At 32.3% G+C, this 16,405-nt stretch overlaps 1 protein-coding gene across 2 annotated transcripts in view; it reads left to right on the top strand.

The window, feature by feature from the left end:
* The window catches only part of LOC143256321 (agrin-like), a 355,513-nt gene that overhangs the window by 331,666 nt on the left and 7,442 nt on the right, over positions 1-16,405 (top strand). For both annotated transcript variants that reach the window (XM_076513398.1, XM_076513397.1), the window contains exons 19-20: positions 483-695; positions 6,802-6,926. In XM_076513398.1, the coding sequence (XP_076369513.1) occupies positions 483-695; positions 6,802-6,926 (338 nt within the window). The remainder of the gene's footprint in view (positions 1-482; positions 696-6,801; positions 6,927-16,405) is intronic.

Here is a 16,405-nt window from a genome sequence, read left to right as displayed (position 1 = left end):
GCATCTATTCAACTTAAAGTAACTTTGAATGATATAATACAAGTAGACACAGGTATTGGTGTTGAGTTCTTATATTTTTTTGAGTGTTTAGAAATATTTTTAACAATGAAATCACATTTGATCAGCCACACTGGTGGAAAAATAATTGTTTTATGTCTTGTTAGAAAAGCTGAAAAAACATCTTAAGCAATTAGGCCTTTTTACATATGCAGCATCAAACCATGTATAGAAGGTTCAGAGTGAATTTCAGCTAGAGATAACATTGATAATAGAAAAATGTGTGGAGTTAAGATAACTTATTGAAAAGGTCATTTGTCAGTTGTGATGTATAAATTTCTATGTCATCAGACATGGATATGGTCTGAAAATGCTTTAGTAACTGATACTTCGTGAAATACGAGTAGGATATATCTATAACATAACATCTGTTACTTCACAAAGGTGACCTAACATTGTGGATATTATTTTGTTCTAACGTCCAGATATGACTTAGGAAGTGGACCAGTTGAACTACGCTCAACTCAGCGCTTGCAGCCAGGCAAGTTTCACCGGGTGGTGGCTAAACGTTACCTTCGAGAGGGAATCTTGACCGTTGAAGGTCAGGAAGCAGTGACTGGCAGTAGTGAAGGGAGACTAAAGTCTCTGGACCTAGACGAGAATTTATACATTGGATACATTCCAACCACCAGCAAAGGGTAAGTTTTAACAGACTTATCCATTGGATACATTCCAACCACCAGCAAAGTATAGGTTTTAACAGACTTATACATTGGATGCATTCAAACCACAAGAAAAGGGTAAGTTTTGACAGACTTATACATTGTATACATTACAACCACCAACAAAGGGTAGGTTTTAACAGACTTATACATTGTATACATTACAACCACCAACAAAGGGTAGGTTTTAACAGACTTATACATTGGATACATTACAACCATCAACAAAGTATTGGTTTTAACAGACTTATACATTGTATACATTACAACCACCAACAAAGGGTAGGTTTTAACAGACTTATACATTGTATACATTACAACCACCAACAAAGGGTAGGTTTTAACAGACTTATACATTGTATACATTACAACCACCAACAAAGGGTAGGTTTTAACAGACTTATACATTGGATACATTACAACCATCAACAAAGTATAGGTTTTAACAGACTTATACATTGTATACATTACAACCACCAACAAAGGGTAGGTTTTAACAGACTTATATATTGTATACATTACAACCACCAACAAAGGGTAGGTTTTAACAGACTTATACATTGTATACATTACAACCACCAACAAAGGGTAGGTTTTAACAGACTTATACATTGGATACATTACAACCATCAACAAAGTATAGGTTTTAACAGACTTATACATTGTATACATTACAACCACCAACAAAGGGTAGGTTTTAACAGACTTATATATTGGATACATTACAACCACCAACAAAGAGTAAGTTGTAACAGACTTATACATTTGATACATTACAACCACCAGCAAAGGGTAGGTTTTAACAGACTTATACATTGGATACATTGCAACCACCAACAAAGGGTAAGTTTTAACAGACTTATACATTGGATACATTGCAACCACCAACAAAGGGTAAGTTTCAACAGACTTATACATTAGATACATTCTGACCACCAGCAAAATATAGGTTTTAACAGACTTATTGGATACATTCCAACTACCAGCAAAGGGTAGGTGTCAACAGACTTATACATTGGATACATTTCAACCACTAGCAAAGGGTAAGTTTTAACAGATTTATTGGATACATTGCAACCACCAGCAAAGGGTAAGTTTTAACAGATTTATTGGATACATTTCAACCACCTGCAAAGGGTAGGTTTTAACAGACTTATACACTGGATACATTTCAACCACCAGCAAGAGGTAGGTCTTAACAGACGTTTGAATTAGATATATTACCACCACCACCACCAGTTTTGTACTGTCAGTTACTGTTTGTTTTAGTGAGAATTGCTGAAGAAGTTATGAGGATTAAAGAAAAAATAACAAATATTAATGAATTAAGGTCGTTTATTACCAGTCTTAAAATAAAGATTATAACAAAGTGTGAAGCTTTAAGATAATTAAATGTAGAAACCAACGAATTTGAAGTCATTGTAATTATTTTCAATATCTAAACATAAAATAACATTTTTGTGTGTAATCTCTGTTTCTCAAATGATTCAAACCTCATTAATGAATAATTTATATAATTTTAAGGGACAATAATTATTTTACAGAGGACTGAGTTAACTGTTAATATTCATAAAATACTATCCACTTTCAGAACCAAATCCTCACTCGTATATGGACATCTTTGTTACAAACTAAATTTATGACGTAGTAGTATATATTCTAATTACGTATGGACAAACAGACATCTAATTGGTTTATAATTAACATTCCATCTAAAATAATGCTCACATAATTATTACTTACTGGAGATGAGATATTTGTACAACTATTAAACCTTTCCTTTTCCGTGTTAAGAACACTCATTATTTTAATGCCTTGTTTGTTTGCTGTAACGCATAAAGCCACATAATGGGTTATCTGGGTTATGCCCACCATAGGTATCAAACTCCAAATTCTAGTGTAATACCTAATAATTTATCTCTGAGGCATCAGGAAGCTACTGCAATGGAAATAATATATTTCCTAATATTACAAAACATACGAAGCAACAGTGAAGTAATCAAGTTATTTGCTGGAAGGATCCACATTATAACCCTCACAGATAAATCAAAAACAACTAACTACAGTTATATCACCAGATCCGCGTTTAACCCTCACATCTAAATCAAAAACAACTAACTACAGTTATATCACCAGATCCACGTTATAACCCTCACAGCTAAATCAAAAACAACTAATTACAGTTATATCACCAGATCCACGTTATAATCCTCACAGCTAAATCAAAAACAACTAACTACAGTTATATCACCAGATCCACGTTATAACCCTCACAGCTAAATCAAAAACAACTAACTACAGTTATATCACCAGATCCACGTTATAACCCTCACAGATAAATCAAAAACAACTAACTACAGTTATATCACCAGATCCACGTTATAACCCTCACAGATAAATCAAAAACAACTAACTACAGTTATATCACCAGATCCACTTTATAACCCTCACAGATAAATCAAAAACAACTAACTTCAGTTATATCACCAGATCCACTTTATAACCCTCACAGATAAATCAAAAACAACTAACTTCAGTTATATCACCAGATCCACGTTATAACCCTCACAGCTAAATCAAAAACAACTAACTACAGTTATATCACCAGATCCACTTTATAACCCTCACAGATAAATCAAAAACAACTAACTTCAGTTATATCACCAGATCCACGTTATAACCCTCACAGATAAATCAAAAACAACTAACTTCAGTTATATCACCAGATCCACTTTATAACCCTCACAGATAAATCAAAAACAACTAACTTCAGTTATATCACCAGATCCACGTTATAACCCTCACAGCTAAATCAAAAACAACTAACTACAGTTATATCACCAGATCCACTTTATAACCCTCACAGCTAAATCAAAAACAACTAACTTCAGTTATATCACCAGATCCACGTTATAACCCTCACAGATAAATCAAAAACAACTAACTACAGTTATATCACCACATCCACGTTATAACCCTCACAGATAAATCAAAAACAACTAACTACAGTTATATCACCAGATCCACTTTATAATCCTCACAGATAAATAAAAAACAACTAACTTCAGTTATATCACCAGATCCACGTTATAACCCTCACAGCTAAATCAAAAACAACTAACTACAGTTATATCACCAGATCCACTTTATAACCCTCACAGATAAATCAAAAACAACTAACTTCAGTTATATCACCAGATCCACGTTATAACCCTCACAGCTAAATCAAAAACAACTAACTACAGTTATATCACCAGATCCACTTTATAACCCTCACAGATAAATTAAAAACAACTAACTTCAGTTATATCACCAGATCCACGTTATAACCCTCACAGCTAAATCAAAAACAACTAACTACAGTTATATCACCAGATCCACGTTATAACTCTCACATCTAAACCAACAACAGTTATATCAGCAGATCCACCTTATAACTCTCACACCTAACCCAACAACTAAATGTAGTTATATCGTCAGATCACGTTGTAACCTTCTAAACCAACAACAACTAGCTGTATGACAATACATACTTTTAGCTAACAGTTTATCCATTTTTACACTGTTTGCTATCTCTTCATACTGTCCAGAATTCACTGTGTACAAAGGTTATTCCCACTTCTTAACAAGAATGTGCTTGTATTAATGCAGTGGCGTGTCGCTAGAGGTGTGAGTAGTGCACCACGGATGACATGTTTAACACCTATAAGTTTGATGCACGAATAATACGTGTTATTCATAATAATAATACGTGTTATCCATAATAATACTAAGAGTAAGTGTTATCCATAATGATAATAATAAGTGTTATTCATAATAATAATAGTGAATGTTATCCATAATGATAATAATAGTAAGTGTTATCCATAATAATAATCATGAGTGTTATCCATATTAATAACTGTTATTCATAATAATATCAGTGTTATCCATAATAATAATAGTAGTGTTATCCATAATGATAATAATAAGTGTTATCCATAATTATAATAATTATAGTGTTATCCATAATAATAACTGTTATGCATAATAATATCAGTGTTATCCATAATAATATCAGTGTTATCCATAATAATAATAGTAGTGTTATCCAGATTAATAATAATAAGTATTATCCATAATAATAATAATAAGTATTATCCATAATAATAATAGTAAGTGTTATCCATAATGATAATAATAATAGTAAGTGTTATCCATAATGATAATAATAGTAACTGTTATCCCTAATGATAATAATAGTAACTGTTATCCATAATAATAATAATAGTAAGTGTTATCCATAATAATAATAATAGTAAGTGTTATCCATAATAATAGAGTGTTATCCATAATAATATCAGTGTTATCCATAATAATAGAGTGTTATCCATAATTATAATAATAATAGTGTTATCCATAATAATAATCATGAGTGTTATCCATAATTATAATAATAATAGTGTTATCCATAATAATAATCATGAGTGTTATCCATAATAATAACTGTTATCCATAATAATATCAGTGTTATCCATAATAATAATAGTAGTGTTATCCAGATTAATAATAATAAGTATTATCCATAATAATAATAATAATGTTATTCATAATAATAATAATGTTTCATCCATAATAATAATAGTAAGTGTTATCTATAATGATAATAATAATAGTAAGTGTTATTCATAATGATAATAATAATAGTAAGTGTTATCCATAATAATAATAATAACTGTTATTAATAATAATAATGTGTTATCCATAATAATGATAATAACTGTTATTCATAATAATATAATGTGTTATCCATAATAATAATAGTAAGTGTTATTCATGGATATCTGGAGATCTGATACTGCAGAACATTCAGAATATCAACAGACCCACAAATCATGCTCGAAAGTGTAAAACGTTAGTTATGAAAGATAAACTTTTCTCCTAATGCCATCTCAACTAAACCAGGCATTTCTCCTGTCTGTGTTTATAATACGCTCGGCTCGTAAGTCAATCATTTTCATACGGAAACAGCTATTGAGGTGTATTTATAAGTTGATAGTCATAAAGCTGGTCACTTTACTGAAATCAGCTTGAATTAGAAAAACCCTTTTTCACCAAATTTCACTGAAAATCACTGACGCAGGTTAATTGACTTGTTACAAAAGTCAATGGGTAATCGTCTCCATAAGTCAACATAGTCATGGATGGATGAAATAGTTCCAGTATAAACAAACTAATACTTCCTTTGTATGAAGCTGTGTTACCACCTAGAAACTGGTTTTTAAATTAGAAAGTTATCGATTATTTCTATATGTTATAGGAAAATATTTAAGACATAATAAAATTCATTGAGGGTCCGGACACTTTCCACACAATATGATAAACATAATGATAGAAATCCAAGCATGGTTTCATTGAATATTTCGATAGTATTTTAACATAAAATCACCTTATATAACATCCGTGAAAATAACACAATGTTCAACAAACTTTTAATCACACACTGTCGACAATGTGTCTCTAACAAACTTATGATGACAGACTGTTGACACTGTATGTCTAACAAACTTATGATGACAGACTGTTGACACTGTATGTCTAACAAACTTATAATGACAGGCTGTTGACACTGTATGTCTAACAAACTTATGATGACAGACTGTTGACACTGTATGTCTACCAAACTTATAATGACACAGTGACCCAACTGCTGATGCGTATCTAATGCACACCGATAACACCCTGACATCTAAATGTTTCAAATAGTATTACCCTTTCCCAGTGGCACAGTGGTATGTCTGCAGACTTCTACCGCTAGAAACCGAGTTTCGCTATCCATGGTAGACAGCAGATAGCCCTCCAGATACCTTTGTACATAATAACAAAACGAACAGAATATTGTTGTATAGAAAATAAATTCCAATTCTGAGATACTTTATTTCTTACATAAAAAATTCCTTGCTGGCTTATATTTAAGGTCCAGTTATTCTTTAAAGTTTTTTTTTGTTTGTGTTATTGTTTTTTGTGAGTGTGTCTTTTTATCGATAAGAGTACCATTTATAGATAAAGATATAAACACAACATTGTTCTTACTTTACTACAGGGTATATAGAAATGTGGGTGTCAGTATGGGCCTCGTTGGTTGTATTCGTCGACTACACATTGGAAGAAGGAAGGTGGATATTCATTACCCTGGGTCTAAAGATGTCATCAGTGCTGCCCAAATTCGTGAGTTCACTTACGACAATAACCACGAACACATGAACCATCTGTTTTTGTCAGAAGAACAATGTTTATGAAAAGATTAGCTTATTTTTATCATGTACTTTAACTTCTTGTACAAAATTTGTACTAAAATTTAAAATATTAAAACTTTATATATATATAAGTCATATTGCATTTATCTAACGGAGGGATTTTTCTACCTCTGTATATACGATTTGTTAATCTAAAAGATGCAAGTTCATATATTAAAGTTCTTGTTTTTGTTTATTTTCTTTATTCAAATTCTTAAAAATAGTAAATTGTATTTACTTATCTGGTCGACTACAGTTCAGCTTGTCGGCTGCCACTGAAATAAAAGGAACAAACATTACAGTTTACAAATGAATATTTTGTTAACATTTCATTAAGCTAACAGAATCTCACTTGTCAACAACACAGAAAGACTTCACTGTAGCTAACAGGATTTATCTTGACAAAAATACATGACTTTACTGTAGCTAACAGGATTTATCTTCACAAAAATACTGAAGGACTTCACTATAGCTAACAGGATTTAGCTTCTCAACAACATAGAAAGACATTACTGTAACTAATAGCATTTATCTTGACAAAAATACAGAAGGATGTTACTGTTGCTAACAAGATTTATCTTTATAAAAATACAGAAGGACATTACTGTAGCTTACAGGATTTATCTTGACAAGAGTACATAAGGACTTTACTCTAGCTAACAGGATTTATCTTGACAACAATACAGACGGACTTTACTCTAGCTAACAGGATTTATCTTGACAAAATTACAGAAGGACTTTACTGTAGTTAACAGGATTTATCTTGACAAAAATACAGAAGGACTTTACTGCAGCTAACACGGTGTGTATGGACAAAAATACAAAAGGACTTTACTGTAGCTAACAGGAATTTGTTTTTCAGCAACATAGAAAGACTTTACTGTAACAAATGGGATTTATCTTCACAACAATACTGAAGGACTTCACTATGGCTAACAGGATTTAACTTGTGAACAACATAGAAAGACTTTACTGTCACTAATCGGATTTATCTTGACAGCAGTATAGAAGGACATTACTGTAGCTGACAAGATTTATCTTGACAAAAATAATGAAGGACTTTACTGTCACTAACAGGATTTATCTTGACAATCACATAGAAAGATATCACTGCAGCTAACAGGATTTATCTTGACAAAAATACAGAGGGACTTTACTGCAGCTAACAGGATTTATCTTCAGAAAAATACAGAAGGACTTTACTGTAGCTAGCAGGATTTATCTTGACAACAGTACACAACGACTTTACTGTTGCTAACAGGATTTATCTTGATCAAAATAGAGAATGACTTTACTGTAGCTAACAGGATTTATCTTGACAACAATACTCAACGACTTCACTATAGCTAACAGGATTTAGCTTGTCAACAACATAGAAAGACTTTACTGTAACTAATAGGTTTTATCTTGACAACCAAATAGAGAACGATGTTACTGTAGCTAACAGGGTGTATCTTAACAAAAATACAGATGGACTTTAGTGTAGCTAACAGGATTTATCTTGAGATAATTACAGAAGGACATTACTGTAGCTAACAGGATTTATCTTGACAAAATTACAGAAGGACTTTACTGTAGTTAACAGGATTTATCTTGACAATAACATGGAAAGACTTTACTGCAACTAATACGATGTCTCTTAACAACAATACAGAAGAACTTTACTGTAGCTAAAGGGATTTATCTTGACAAAATTACAGAAGGACTTTACTGTAGTTAACAGAATTTATCTTGACAAAAATACAGAAGGACTTTACTGTAGCTAACAGGATTTTGTTTTTCAGCAACATAGAAAGACTTTACTGTAACAAATGGGATTTATTTTCACAACAATACTGAAGGACTTCACTATACCTAACAGGATTTAGCTTGTGAACAACATAGAAAGACTTTACTCTCACTAATGGGATTTCTCTTGACAGCAGTAAAGGACTTTACTGTAGCTGACAGTATTTATCTTAACAACAATACAGAAATACTTTACTAAAGCTAACAAGATTTATTTTGACAATAACATAGGAAGACTTCACTGTATCTAACAGGATTTATCTTGACAAAAATACAAAAGGACTTTACTGAAGTTAACAGGATTTATCTTGAAAAAATACAAAAGAACTTTACTGAAGTTAACAGGATTTATCTTGACAACAATGCAGAAGGACTTCACTCAAGCTAACAGGATTTATCTTGACAAAAATAGAAAAGGACTTTACTGTAGCTAACAGGATTTTGTTTTTCAGCAACATAGAAAGACTTTACTGTAACAAATGGGATTTATTTTCACAACAATACTGAAGGACTTTACTATAGCTAACAGTATTTATCTTGACAACAATACAGAAATACTTCACTGCAACTAACAGATTTATCTTGACAAAAATACAGAGGGACTTTACTGCAGCTAACAAGATTTATCTTCACTAAAATACAGAAGGACTTTACTGTAGCTAGCAGGATTTATCTTGACAACAGTACACAACGACTTTACTGTTGCTAACAGGTTTATCTTGACAAAAATAGAGAATGACTTTACTGTACCTTAGAGAATTTATCTTGACAACAATACAGAAGTTCGTTACTGAAGCTAACTGGATTTATCTTGACAGTAACATAGAAAGACTTTACTGTAACTAATAGGATCTATCTTGACAACTATACAGAAGGACTTTACTGCAGCTAACAGGATTTATCTTGAAAACAATACAGAAGCACTTTACTGTACCTAACAGTATTTATCTTGACAAAAATACAGAAGGACATTACTGTAACTGACAAGATTCATCTTGACAAAAATAATGAAGGACTTTACTGTGACTAACAGGATTTATCTTGACAATAACATAGAAAGATATCACTGCAGCTAACAGGATTTATCTTGACGAAAATACCAAAGGACTTTACTGTAGCTAGCAGGATTTATCTTGACAACAGTACACAACGACTTTACTGTTGCTAACAGGATTTATCTTGACAAAAATAGAGAATGACTTTACTGTACCTTAGAGAATTTATCTTGACAACAATACAGAAGTTCGTTACTGAAGCTAACTGGATTTATCTTGACAGTAACATAGAAAGACTTTACTGTAACTAATAGGATCTATCTTGACAACTATACAGAAGGACTTTACTGCAGCTAACAGGATTTATCTTGAAAACAATACAGAAGCACTTTACTGTACCTAACAGTATTTATCTTGACAAAAATACAGAAGGACATTACTGTAACTGACAAGATTTATCTTGACAAAAATAATGAAGGACTTTACTGTGACTAACAGGATTTATCTTGACAATAACATAGAAAGATATCACTGCAGCTAACAGGATTTATCTTGACGAAAATACCAAAGGACTTTACTGTAGCTAACAGGATTTATCTTGACAAGAGTACAGAAGGACTTTACTGTAGCTAACAGGATTTATTTTGACAGCAATACTGAAGGACTTTACTGTAGCTAGGAGGATTTATCTTGACAACAGTACACAACGACTTTACTGTAGCTAGGAGGATTTATCTTGACAACAGTACACAACGACTTTACTGTTGCTAACAGGATTTATCTTGACAAGAGTACAGATGGGCTTTACTGTAGCTAACAGGATTTATCTTGACAAAAATACAAAAGAACTTTACTCTAGCTAACAGGATTTATCTTGACAAAAATACAAAAGGGCTTTACTGTAGCTAACAGGATTTTGTTTTTCAATAACATAGAAAGACTTTGCTGCAGCTAACAGGATTTTGTTTTTCAGCAACATAGAAAGACTTTACTGTAACAAATGGGATTTATTTTCACAACAATACAGAAGAACTTTACTGTAGCTAAAAGGATTTATCTTGACAAAAATACAGAACGAGTTTACTGTAGCTGACAGGATTTATCATCCCAACAATACTGAAGGACTTCACAATAGCTAACAAGATTTATATTGACAAAAATAATGAAGGTCTTTACTGTAACTAACAGGATTTATCTTGACAAAAATACAGAAGGACTTTACTGCAGCTAACACGGTGTGTGTGGACAAAAATACAAAAGGACGTTACTGGAGCTAACAGGATTTTGTTTTTCAGCAACATAGAATGACTTTACTGTAACAAATAGGATTTATTTTCACAACAATACTGAAGGACTTCACTATACCTAACAGGATTTAGCTTCTGAACAACATAGAAAGACTTTACTCTCACTAATGGGATTTCTCTTGACAGCAGTAAAGAAGGACTTTACTGTTGCTAACAGTATTTATCTTAACAACAATACGGAAATACTTTACTAAAGCTAACAAGATTTATTTTGACAATAACATAGAAAGACTTCACTGCAGCTAACAGGATTTATCTTGACAAAAATACCGAAGGACTTTACTGTAGCTAACAGGTTTATCTTGACAAGAGTACAGATGGACATTACTGTAGCTAACAAGATTAATCTTGACAAAAATACAAAAGATCTTTACTGAAGTTAACAGGATGTATCTTGACAACAATGCAGAAGGACTTCACTCAAGCTAACAGGATTTATCTTGACAAAAATACAAAAGGACTTTACTGTAGCTAACAGGATTTTGTTTTTTCAGCAACATAGAAAGACTTTACTGTAGCTAACAGGATTTTGTTTTTCAGCAACATAGAAAGACTTTACTGTAACAAATGGGATTTATTTTCACAACAATACTGAAGGACTTTACTGCAGCTAACAAGATTTATCTTCACAAAAATACAGAAGGACTTTACTGTAGCTAGCAGGATTTATCTTGACAACAGTACACAACGACTTTACTGTTGCTAACAGGATTTATCTTGACAAAAATAGAGAATGACTTTACTGTAGCTGACAAGATTTATCTTGACAAAAATAATGAAGGACTTTACTGTAACTAACAGGATTTATCTTGACAATATCATAGAAAGATATCACTGCAGCTTACAGGATTTATCTTGAGAAAAATACCAAAGGACTTTACTGTAGCTAACAGGATTTATCTTGACAAGAGTACAGAAGGACTTTACTGTAGCTAACAGGATTTATTTTGACAACAATACTGAAGGACTTTACTGTAGCTAGGAGGATTTATCTTGACAATGGTACACAACGACTTTACTGTTGCTAACAGGATTTATCTTGACAAAAATAGAGAATGACTTTACTGTACCTTACAGGATTTATCTTGACAATAACATAGAAAGACTTCACTGCAGCTAACAGGATTTATTTTGGCAACAATACTGAAGGACTTTACTGCAGCTAACAGGTTTTCGCTTGTCAACAACATAGAAAGACTTTACTGCAACTAATAAGATTTCTCTTCACAACAATACAGAAGAACTTTACTGTACCTAACAGGATTTATCTTGACAAAAATACAGAAGGACATTACTGCAGCTAACAGGATTTATCTTGAAAACAATACAGAAGCACTTTACTGTACCTAACAGTATTTATCTTGACAAAAATACAGAAGGACATTACTGTAACTGACAAGATTTATCTTGACAAAAATAATGAAGGACTTTACTGTGACTAACAGGATTTATCTTGACAATAACATAGAAAGATATCACTGCAGCTAACAGGATTTATCTTGACAAAAATACCAAAGGACTTTATTGTAGCTAACAGGATTTATCTTGACAAGAGTACAGAAGGACTTTACTGTAGCTAACAGGATTTATTTTGACAACAATACTGAAGGACTTTACTGTAGCTAGGAGGATTTATCTTGACAACAGTACACAACGACTTTACTGTTGCTAACAGGATTTATCTTGACAAAAATGGAGAATGACTTTACTGTACCTTAGAGAATTTATCTTGACAACAATACTGAAGGACTTTACTGCAGCTTGTCAACAACATAGAAAGATATCACTGCAACTAATAAGATTTCTCTTGACAACAATACAGACGAACTTTACTGTACCTAACAGGATTTATCTTGACAAAAATACAGAACGAGTTTACTGCAGCTGACAGGATTTATCATCCCAACAATACTCAAGGACTTCACAATAGCTAACAAGATTTATATTGAAAAATAATGAAGCTCTTTATTGTAACTAACACGATTTATCTTGACAATAACATAGAAAGACTTCACTGCAGCTAACAGGATTTATCTTGACAAAAATACCAAAGGACTTTACTGTAGCTAACAGGATTTATCTTGACAAGAGTACAGATGGGCTTTACTGTAGCTAACAGGATTTATCTTGACAAAAATACAAAAGAACTTTACTCTAGCTAACAGGATTTATCTTGACAAAAATACAAAGGGCTTTACTGTAGCTAACAGGATTTTGTTTTTCAATAACATAGAAAGACTTTGCTGCAGCTAACAGGATTTTGTTTTTCAGCAACATAGAAAGACTTTACTGTAACAAATGGGATTTATTTTCACAACAATACAGAAGAACTTTACTGTAGCTAAAAGGATTTATCTTGACAAAAATACAGAACGAGTTTACTGTAGCTGACAGGATTTATCATCCCAACAATACTGAAGGACTTCACAATAGCTAACAAGATTTATATTGACAAAAATAATGAAGGTCTTTACTGTAACTAACAGGATTTATCTTGACAAAAATACAGAAGGACTTTACTGCAGCTAACACGGTGTGTGTGGACAAAAATACAAAAGGACGTTACTGGAGCTAACAGGATTTTGTTTTTCAGCAACATAGAATGACTTTACTGTAACAAATAGGATTTATTTTCACAACAATACTGAAGGACTTCACTATACCTAACAGGATTTAGCTTGTGAACAACATAGAAAGACTTTACTCTCACTAATGGGATTTCTCTTGACAGCAGTAAAGAAGGACTTTACTGTTGCTAACAGTATTTATCTTAACAACAATACGGAAATACTTTACTAAAGCTAACAAGATTTATTTTGACAATAACATAGAAAGACTTCACTGCAGCTAACAGGTTTATCTTGACAAAATACCGAAGGACTTTACTGTAGCTAACAGGATTTATCTTGACAAGAGTACAGATGGACATTAATGTAGCTAACAGGATTAATCTTGACAAAAATACAAAAGATCTTTACTGAAGTTAACAGGATGTATCTTGACAACAATGCAGAAGGACTTCACTCAAGCTAACAGGATTTATCTTGAGAAAAATACAAAAGGACTTTACTGTAGCTAACAGGATTTTGTTTTTCAGCAACATAGAAAGACTTTACTGTAACAAATGGGATTTATTTTCACAACAATACTGAAGGACTTTACTGCAGCTAACAAGATTTATCTTCACAAAAATACAGAAGGACTTTACTGTAGCTAGCAGGATTTATCTTGACAACAGTACACAACGACTTTACTGTTGCTAACAGGATTTATCTTGACAAAAATAGAGAATGACTTTACTGTAGCTGACAAGATTTATCTTGACAAAAATAATGAAGGACTTTACTGTAACTAACAGGATTTATCTTGACAATAACATAGAAAGATATCACTGCAGCTAACAGGATTTATCTTGAGAACAATACCAAAGGACTTTACTGTAGCTAACAGGATTTATCTTGACAATATCATAGAAAGATATCACTGCAGCTTACAGGATTTATCTTGAGAAAAATACCAAAGGACTTTACTGTAGCTAACAGGATTTATCTTGACAAGAGTACAGAAGGACTTTACTGTAGCTAACAGGATTTATTTTGACAACAATACTGAAGGACCTTACTGTAGCTAGGAGGATTTATCTTGACAATAGTACACAACGACTTTACTGTGACTAACAAGATTTATCTTGACAAAAATAAGGAAGGACTTTACTGTAACTAACATGATTTATCTTGACAAAAATACCGAAGGACTTTACTGTAGCTAACAGGATCTATCTTGACAACAATACAGAAGGACTTTACTGTAGCTAACAGGATTTATTTTGACAACAATGCTGAAGGACTTTACTGTAGCTAGGAGGATTTATCTTGACAACAGTACACAACGACTTTACTGTTGCTAACAGGATTTATCTTGACAAAAATGGAGAATGACTTTACTGTACCTTAGAGAATTTATCTTGACAACAATACTGAAGGACTTTACTGCAGCTTGTCAACAACATAGAAAGATATCACTGCAACTAATAAGATTTCTCTTGACAACAATACAGACGAACTTTACTGTACCTAACAGGATTTATCTTGACAAAAATACAGAACGAGTTTACTGCAGCTGACAGGATTTATCATCCCAACAATACTCAAGGACTTCACAATAGCTAACAAGATTTATATTGAAAAATAATGAAGCTCTTTATTGTAACTAACACGATTTATCTTGACAATAACATAGAAAGACTTCACTGCAGCTAACAGGATTTATCTTGACAAAAATACCAAAGGACTTTACTGTAGCTAACAGGATTTATCTTGACAAGAGTACAGATGGGCTTTACTGTAGCTAACAGGTTTATCTTGACAAAAATACAAAAGAACTTTACTCTAGCTAACAGGATTTATCTTGACAAAAATACAAAAGGGCTTTACTGTAGCTAACAGGATTTTGTTTTTCAATAACATAGAAAGACTTTGCTGCAGCTAACAGGATTTTGTTTTTCAGCAACATAGAAAGACTTTACTGTAACAAATGGGATTTATTTTCACAACAATACAGAAGAACTTTACTGTAGCTAAAAGGATTTATCTTGACAAAAATACAGAACGAGTTTACTGTAGCTGACAGGATTTATCATCCCAACAATACTGAAGGACTTCACAATAGCTAACAAGATTTATATTGACAAAAATAATGAAGGTCTTTACTGTAACTAACAGGATTTATCTTGACAAAAATACAGAAGTACTTTACTGCAGCTAACACGGTGTGTGTGGACAAAAATACAAAAGGACGTTACTGGAGCTAACAGGATTTTGTTTTTCAGCAACATAGAATGACTTTACTGTAACAAATAGGATTTATTTTCACAACAATACTGAAGGACTTCACTATACCTAACAGGATTTAGCTTGTGAACAACATAGAAAGACTTTACTCTCACTAATGGGATTTCTCTTGACAGCAGTAAAGAAGGACTTTACTGTTGCTAACAGTATTTATCTTAACAACAATACGGAAATACTTTACTAAAGCTAACAAGATTTATTTTGACAATAACATAGAAAGACTTCACTGCAGCTAACAGGTTTATCTTGACAAAAATACCGAAGGACTTTACTGTAGCTAACAGGTTTATCTTGACAAGAGTACAGATGGACATTACTGTAGCTAACAGGATTAATCTTGACAAAAATACAAAAGATCTTTACTGAAGTTAACAGGATGTATCTTGACAACAATGCAGAAGGACTTCACTCAAGCTAACAGGATTTATCTTGAGAAAAATACAAAAGGACTTTACTGTAGCTAACAGGATT

This window comes from Tachypleus tridentatus, chromosome 7 (assembly GCF_004210375.1).
Source record: "Tachypleus tridentatus isolate NWPU-2018 chromosome 7, ASM421037v1, whole genome shotgun sequence".
Classification (NCBI taxonomy): Eukaryota; Metazoa; Arthropoda; class Merostomata; order Xiphosura; family Limulidae; genus Tachypleus; species Tachypleus tridentatus.
This window is presented reverse-complemented; position numbering and strand designations above follow the sequence as displayed.